The sequence below is a fragment of the Eurypyga helias genome, unplaced genomic scaffold, assembly GCF_000690775.1.
Source record: "Eurypyga helias isolate BGI_N326 unplaced genomic scaffold, ASM69077v1 scaffold4521, whole genome shotgun sequence".
Classification (NCBI taxonomy): Eukaryota; Metazoa; Chordata; class Aves; order Eurypygiformes; family Eurypygidae; genus Eurypyga; species Eurypyga helias.
The window spans coordinates 1-8,541 of record NW_010228784.1 but is presented as its reverse complement, the minus strand read 5'-3'; the positions used below and the strand labels follow the sequence as shown (position 1 = coordinate 8,541).

The 8,541-nt window shown below is 44.0% G+C and overlaps 1 protein-coding gene across 1 annotated transcript in view; it reads left to right on the top strand.

The window, feature by feature from the left end:
* Nucleotides 1-5,988, top strand: part of LOC104515949 — a gene marked incomplete at its 3' end in the record, with an annotated part of 17,753 nt that extends 11,765 nt beyond the window's left edge. The window contains exons 8-10 of the mRNA XM_010160125.1: nt 604-752; nt 3,747-3,922; nt 5,920-5,988. Coding sequence (XP_010158427.1) covers nt 604-752; nt 3,747-3,922; nt 5,920-5,988 — 394 coding nt within the window. The remainder of the gene's footprint in view (nt 1-603; nt 753-3,746; nt 3,923-5,919) is intronic.
* Nucleotides 5,989-8,541: the final 2,553 nt, after the last annotated feature.

The window sequence follows — 8,541 nt, the reverse complement described above, 5'->3', positions numbered from 1 at the left end:
CCCCCTCTCTGCCCCCTCCTCTCAGGGAGCTGTAGGGAGCGATAAGGTCTGCCCTGAGCCTCCTCTTCTCCAGGCTGAACCCCCAGCTCCCTCAGCCACTCCCCACAGGAATTGTGCTCCAGACCCTTCCCCAGCTCCATTCCCTTCTCCGGACACGCTCCAGCCCCTCAGTCTGTCTCAACAGTGCAGGGCTGAAACCTGACCGCAGGAATCGAGGTGCAGCCTCAGCAGTGCCCAGCACAGGGGGACGATCCCTTCTGTAGAAGCTGCGAGGTGACAGCCTGCTTAGCACAGCAATAATGACAGCACTTGGTTTTGTCCTTAATCCAAGAACAGTTTCCAGAGCTTCTCTTTTTTTGGAGGAATCTGAAGATCCTCCAGGTGCTTGCCTGCTGGATTTTGATAAGGAAAAACTTCTTCTGAGGCTTGCAGGTAGTAATGGTACCGAGGGTTTGAGAGAAAATGGAATTGTGGTTTTGCACTTTAGAAAATAAATTGAAATCGTTATTAGTTTCCCTTTGTGTTATAGAAAAGTTTCTGAATCCTTGCATTTGTGTTGAGATAAAAGTGGCAGCGTGACTGGCGCCTGGTTTTGTTGCGCAGAGCGAAGACGATTAAGAACACGGTCTCTGTGAATCTGGAGCTGACCGCCGAGGAGTGGAAGAAAAAGTACGAGAAGGAGAAGGACAAAAACAAGAGTTTAAAGAATGTTATCCAGCATTTAGAGCTGGAACTGAACAGGTGGAGAAACGGTACGTACCAGGAGATGGGAATGGGTATGTGTCTTTGCATTTTTAAGTTATGTGTGTTTAAATCTTGCCTTAACTTACAAGTGTCACACTCAGTCTAAGTCCACCGTTCAAAGTTGTAGCTCACACTTCATAATAATTAAAAGGTGAAAAAGCAAAAACCAGGGAAGCCAGGTGCAGCCAGTTACAGAAGGTACCATTTGAAATGCCAAAGCTAGCGTGGCATCAGGTGTGGGGAATACTGGAAGGCATCGATAATTTTTAGTAACAGCAATATTAATATAGAAAAGGTAAATGTCATCATGTTTAGGTTTGTTTTTAAAGAACTCTGCTTCTCAGGCATAAGAACCAATTCCATTAAGCTTTAAAGTAACTAGACATTGGTGGGTTTTTATAACTGAGTTTAACATTAGAAAAAGTAATCCTTTCGTACGATGACTAGCAGTGTTACCTGATTAGAAGAATCACCACTTGGCTCCTTCTGGGGTTTCTAAGTGAAATTTATGTTGAGACCAGCCTGTTTTCTGTTTAGAAACATAGAGAATTGCTGTTCAGGGTAGGTTATAAGGTCAAGTGTAGGATGGTCGAGGAGGAAGAATATTATTATGCATACATACAAATTAAAGCACTTTTATTTAATCTGGAACATTGGCAAATCACTTCAGCAAACCATCCTAACTTTTTTTTTTTAATTCCATGTATTTAAAACAAACAAACAAACAAAAAAATCAAACTCCAAACCAACAAACAACCCTCTGACCCAAAGAAACCAAACCTGCATCCCCCCCTTACACCCCGAAATCCCAGCAAACCCCCAGCCATAAAATGCTGTTTCTTTGGAGTCGTTTTTCATTTTCTAAACTGCTTGTCACCCAAGCCCTACGTACTGATGTGTCTCACAGCTCAGTAGCATAATTCCTTCAAACATGAAGCATCTGAGGCGAGAACGAATCGGTGATTTAATTATTAGTCACAATTTGGTTTGCACAGCCGGGTCTGGCTTTGAACATCCTGGGTGAAATCACTACTGAGAAGATAATACCTGACCTTTATGGGTGCAAAAAAATTGCTTCCTCCTTGCAGCTCCCTGTGCTGTTTACTTGCCTTTCAGATGAGATCGTTACCTAATGATTGCGCTCCGGGTCTTTCTCCAGAGGCTGCAGCACAGGGAATGTTTCCCTTATCAGCACAGCGCAATTGCTATGGAGACGGCCGGTCTGCCGGTGGTGTGGAGTGCTGGGGATTTATAACCCGCTCGCGTCCTGCGTCTTTCATTCTGTTTGCTGAATGTGATGATTTTAATTTCCATCCCATTCGAGAAATGGGGCTTTTTTTGGAAAACCCTGTACAGATCCTCTTTATATGACGTGTAAACAAGCCTTATACCATGCTGTCTCCATTGTTCTGTCTGCACATCCACACCTCCTCATCCTCTCCGTCTGTCCCGCTCTTTTCATTGGCGTTACCCTGCAGTACATGCAGTGCATTCAAAATACTATTGATTTCTTGTCTGACCTTCTGCCATAGCATTGTTCAGGAGGATATTCTGTCAAAAGGGGTTCTTTACAAATGAAAATGTCACGGAAATTGCATCCTGAATACGAAACGCAAGATAGATGCATCAATATTCCGTTGGTACAGCTTATTCTATACATTCAGAAAATAACACACAGAATAGAATTGTAGCAGACAATGAGTGTGCCCAGTTCTTGCTGAAGCAGGATTTCAGCAGCCTTGTACGCCAGTGCACAGTGTGGCCTGTGGTTTACAGGTGGGAAGGGAGGCTGTTCTTGTCCAAGGAAGGAAAGCCTAAAGATTCATTTGGGGACTCTCCGCAGCCTGAGGAGCAGTGCCCTCTCTACACGTCCCATGGTCTGACCGAGCCCGCCCTTCCTAGTCAGCCCCAGCGAAATGCAACAATGAAACATCAATTTACACCTTTCTCATTAATAATATAAAATATCATCAAGCCATTGGCAATAGGGCAAAAAGTATTTTGGGTGAAGTACTTTACACCTTTCTCATTAATAATATATCATCAAGCCATTGGCAATAGGACAAAAAGTATTTTGGGTGAAGTATTTTTCTAGAGATTGTGGTGCTTGATTTCAAATTACTCTTTTTCACATTTTAAGCTTGAAAAAATTATCTTCTCTGTTGGTCATGCTCTTTCATGTCCTGTTTTGTGTTGCTTTGAGGCCTGAATTAGCCTGGCTTTTGGTTTTTTTTTATACATTTGTCATGCTTACTCATTTCCCTGCCAGTGAGATAAATAGTGCCTATGCAGTTTTGGCATGGCCAGTAAAGCTTTATGGGACTAAAATGTTGTGGCTTTTCGTAGAAAAGGAAAAAAGGCCCTGTTTGGGCAGAAGGGTTGGAGGTGGCCTTCCCACACCTCGAGCAGTGCGCGCAGCCTTCGCGCAGCCTTCAGCGCCTCGCAGTCTCTCCCCAGCCTCTCGTGAGAATGGATTCAATTTTGGGCATGAGCGCCTTGCCTCTCCCTCTTCGCTGAACTGCAGCAGGCTCGTAATTGCAATGCACCGGCGTTACCGGAGAAAATATTCCTTGGAGAGAATGATTTTGAAAGAAAATGTGCAGGGAGAACATCCTGTCTGCTGTCGATAGGCAACACGTGCAAATTGGTGTAGGCGCTTTCATTTTAGACGTGACAAGGCAGAAGGTGAATGTAATTTTAAATGCAGCTGCTTGCTTGTTGTCCCGATGCTCCAGCAGTTCATTATGAGGGAGGGAGAGTTGATAAGGCAGTCGGAGATTTTGAGAGGAAGAGACATGTAATTACCAGCAGGCTTTAGGCTGAAAGTCAGGGTTTTGTCCTCCTTATTTGCATTTCTGTTAACTTGCCTTGCGTAGCCGGATACATCCCTTCTTTGCTTTGCTGAGTCCCTGTTGGCAACTGGGATGGCCCATCGGGGATGTCCGTGGTCTTGGGCAACCCTCTCTCTTGGATTGCAATGACCACGGGTTGTGTCCCCGCAGGAGAAGCTGTGCCTGAGGACGAACAGATCAGCGCAAAGGACCAGAAGAACCTGGAGCCTTGTGATAACACCCCGATTATTGACAACATCACACCGGTTGTTGCCAGCATCTCGACAGAGGAGAAGCAGAAATATGATGAGGAGATTGCCAGTCTCTACAGGCAGCTGGATGATAAGGTGTGAATATTTGCGGTGCCTCTGTTCACTGGCTGTAAACAGAAAGCTAAGTCAAAATGTGTGGGTGTCTCTCTGTATTTCTTGAGCCCCGGGAACTGGAAAACTTCCCAAAGTTCAAAACACTCTCACTGCATAAAACCAGATCTCGTCCTGTCCTGTCAGCTACCTGCCCCTGTTCCCTCTGCAGACAGCGTTTGGGGGCATTCCCCATGAAGTCGGAGCCAGGTTGGCCTCCTTCAGTGATTTCTGTGAAATCCCTCAGCAAACTGTAACGTCATCCTGCAGTCACAGGAGAAAGGAAAAAAGGGAGATGGTTTCTTAACATTTTTATGTATTTATTATGTATTGGAATTTTATGCAAAATGTATAACCATCCCTTGGGTCTCTTGTTCATGTTGTTCTAGCTGTGAGTGCTGCCTGGAGTGCAGGTGGCCGCTTTATTTATTTGCACAGCTTGAAATACATAATTGACACTTAAAGCTATCAGCAATACATTTACTGAGCACTTGCCATTAATAGCTTTGGCTTGTATGAAGATAAGGAGTGGCGGGGGGGAGGAAAGGGCATACTAATATCAGTGACCATGGGTGAGAACAGCCTAAAAGGCTACCTAGCAGAAGTTTGTGATTTTAACTTGCAATTGTAATTAGCTGGAAAATACCAGGAAAAAAGCCCACTGGTTTGCTTGTGTGTTCATATTAAATTCTGGCCCTTTCTGGATGCCGAGGGAGGGAGTGGATATTGTATTTAAGCCTTAACTCTGATGTGCGTGAGGTCTCGCGGCACAGTCCGGTTGCACGCGGCAGTACGCTGATGGAATTCACAATAGCAGTGAAGGTCTTTAAGAAATCACAGCTTTTCTGTGATGGAGCATACATTCCCAGCAGCAGTCTCTAGCTTTTACGTATTGATTAAGGGAGGAAAAATAAAAGAAAGTCAGTCATCCTTTCACTTTCCCTCATCAAAAGTAACAAATCGAATTATTCTTGAGGGAACTGGCAGCAGGTTTGAGTTTTGCCCTAGAAAACGTGGGAAGCATACTTTGGTGCACTGCTGCAGGAAATTAGAAGGTACTGATTCCCCGAAACAAACCCAAAATATCGCCATTTATAACTCATTACAATGTGGACCATTCTCCTGTTGTATCATGGGACTATTTTAATATTGGCAAATGATTCGATATAGTCTACTTGATATTTGGCATCAGAAATCAATCTATGAGCGTGGTTGTCAGTGAAACACAAAATATGAGCTGACTCTGATAGGGTAAAAAGAAGCATTTCTCTTTGGCGACTTGCTTTAAAGGACAGCCATCACAGGAAGCGGTGGGCTTGGTCAGGGGCTTGGTGGGCTTCATGTGGCCTCTTGGAGCAAGGATGCGTCCAGTGGAGTCCACCGTAATTATCCTTCCGTATTTAACGTCAGTTCTTGACGGTGAGGATGCTGGCTTAACAAGGGAGTTGAAATGCCAGTAAAATTGGGTTTTTGTGCATTACCTGGAGTATTTTCTTCAAGGGCTGGGGTGGAGTTGGAAAATGCAAATTCTGCAGTTGGTGAGTCCAAGTTCTGTGTTGTGGTTTGAGCTTCCTCTTGCGTTATTGCCCTTCAGAGCTAGCTGTAAATTGCAGTTGGTTAATAAATAGAGGTTCTAATGATCTCTCTCAGCTGGAATCTGGGACAGAGTAAGAGAGAGAGTTTGTGTACGTATTTGTACATGTGTAAAACACCACACGTCTTGGTAAAGTCTCCCAGAAGTCATAAGGTGCAACTCTGACCACATCAGTGTCCTGTTTACCATCGGGGACACCTCTGCTTGGGTATGTACCAGACACAACTGCATGGATGCGGTGCTTTTACTATGTAGCTCTGTCGTTTTCCTCTCCTCTCATACCACTCAAGTGGTAGGATTCTTCCTTCTTTTCTAGAAAGGGGAAATAAATTGAGCAAACAAGAACTGTGAAAAGAAACTAAAAATCTCCAACCCTATTTCATTGCAGGATGATGAAATCAACCAGCAGAGCCAGTTGGCTGAGAAACTGAAGCAACAAATGCTGGACCAAGAGGAGGTAAAAACCCAAATTAATTTTAAAAAGCCCTTAAGTTCTGCTTATGAGACCCTTCTTTCGTAACTCTGTCACTGCTGTTGGCTAGAGATGTTTATATTAACTGGCTACAACTCAGTAGGCAAGAGAAACCCGTGGGAGAGCTAGGTTTAAACTTCAAATGTCATAATACCCTCAGAAGAAGCCTCAATAACTCCTTATTATAGCACGTCATCTGATAACCTTGTCCATCTCTTACCTTTGGAAGCGGATGCGATAATTTGGTTCTCTTCTTCAAGGGAACTGAATTAATTTTTCAAGGTTTTGCCTCCCACACGGGGGCTTCACATGCGCTGCGGGAGCGACGTACCTGCTCTCTCGTAGAGCTGTGATTAGCTCCGTGATATATGTGCTGCAGGGCAGCTGCCTCACTCTGCTTCCCCCTAATTAACCAGAGTACTTATTTCCGCTCGATTAAGCGAGCAGGTTAATCAGAAATCTAAGGCCTGCCATAGATGTGCTGATACTGGTACCTTTTGGTACCTTCTCCCCACTGTCTGTTTCTTAGGGTGTGTGTCCTGGGGGGATTCTGAATCTTCCACGTGCACATCTCACGTGTTTCCCTTTGTTTACAGCTGATCAGCATAATGAGTTATTATTAGCCTTTTAAAATCTTGGTATATTTGTCCACATTGTATCAACAAGAATCATCTGGGGAGCTGTGTTTATGCTCTAGGTGATATATAACACTTCCCTTTACTTGAAGTCACAGTAATATTCACACAGAAAATTTCTTAAGTAAATGTAAATAATAGTTCCATCTGTGTTTAGCAGAAAGATTATTTTAAGCTATTTTGTTGTTTAAATATTTACATGCCATCTGGCTTTGGCAATTCATTGGGTTTTTCCGTAACGTGAGTGCACTTCTGAGGCTGAAGCATTACCAGTGAGATAAATTTCCCTTACATCTGAATTCTCTCTTCGCCACTTTGGGCACGTGCCAGTGTCTGATGCTGCCTGGTTGGTTTCCTATTTTCCATTAGCAGTCTGAGCCAAAAAAAAAAGCAGAGTCTTCTCTGACATTTCTCCTGTTAGGTGGTCCACTTGAGAGAGATGTTTCTGTTTCGCCTGGGGTCTCACACTCAACTTCTCCATGGCCTGGAAGCCGGTGGGCAGTGGTGGGACAGGTCAGAAGTCCACCCAGCACACTTCAGTAGGGCAGGTTTTGTTCTACTCTCAAAGAAAGCTGCAGAACAGTAATAATATACTTATCCATTGGTAGGAAGTCTTGGAAATAAGTGAGCTTTGTGCATGAATATCCAAACTTTGCTGTTAGGATGAGCATAGAATGAATCATAGAATGGTTTGGGTTGGAAGGGGCCTTAAAGATCATCTAGTTCCAACCCCCCTGCCATGGGCAGGGACACCTTCCATAGCCCAGGGTGCTCCAAGCCTCATCCAGCCTGGCCTTGGACACTTCCAGGGATGGGGCATGCACAGCTTCTCTGGGCAACCTGTCCCAGTGCCTCCTCACCCTCTCCGGGAAGAATTCCTTCCTGATATCTAATCTAACCCTCCCCACTTTCAGTTTAAACCCGTTACCCCTTGTCCTGTCACTACAGGACCTTGGAAAAAGTCCCCTCCAGCTTCCTTGTAGGCCCCAACAATGCCTTCTTGTATTTTTATATGTTATTGTTCTGTATTTTATGTTTCCATGCAATGTTAACTCCTGATTTTGTTATTATTCTTGAAAATATACTATTAACAATAGATATTAGGTGGCACCTTTTATTTATCTTCACATCATTCTGCAGTATATGACTGATGTTGGGTCTGGTTTTGTGCTAAGAACCCGATAGCTGAATTTTTGAGACCCTAACATCTGAATGTTAATAGGCAGGACAATAGGATCCAGCTTCAGGTTGTGCCCCAGGGCAGGTTTAGATTGGATAATATGGAAATTCCTTCCTGGAAAGGGCTGTCAGGGTTTGAAGGGGCTGCCCAGGGAGGGGGGAGTCACCATCCCGGGAGGGGTTTCAGAGCCGTGTGGATGAGGCACTCGGGGACATGGGTTATTCAGCATCTCTCTCAGTAGTGTGCAAAGAGTGAATTTAATGAGTTTTACAAATTGGAAATACTCCCTAGTATGTGTGAAGTCTGTATTTTCTTCTTCAGTTAATATTTTGCCTCAGCAAATATGAGCAGCTAATCTGTCTTCAGCATCAGGCCTCAGATGATAACTAGAACTAATCACATAGGTTTGCTTATCAAAGTATTTCTCTAATGGCACAAGATCTTTGAGACTGCCTCGGAGAGCCCTTGTACTCAGTGCAGTTCAAAGCTGCGTGTCTGTGCTGAAACGTTTTCCTTTGGGGTATATTTCGGTCCTAGCTGCAGCGTTGGATTGAGGGCAGAAAATTTATTTGGAGCTATGGTACTGTTTAAAATAAGTTTCTCTGCCTCAATCTTGTGTCATAATGGGATTTGATTAAGATTTTTCTTTTCACTGAAGTTCAGAGGCTTTTTTGCTTCTTCAAATGCATTTATGCCGAAACGGAGGCTGTTTGTGGTAGAGGA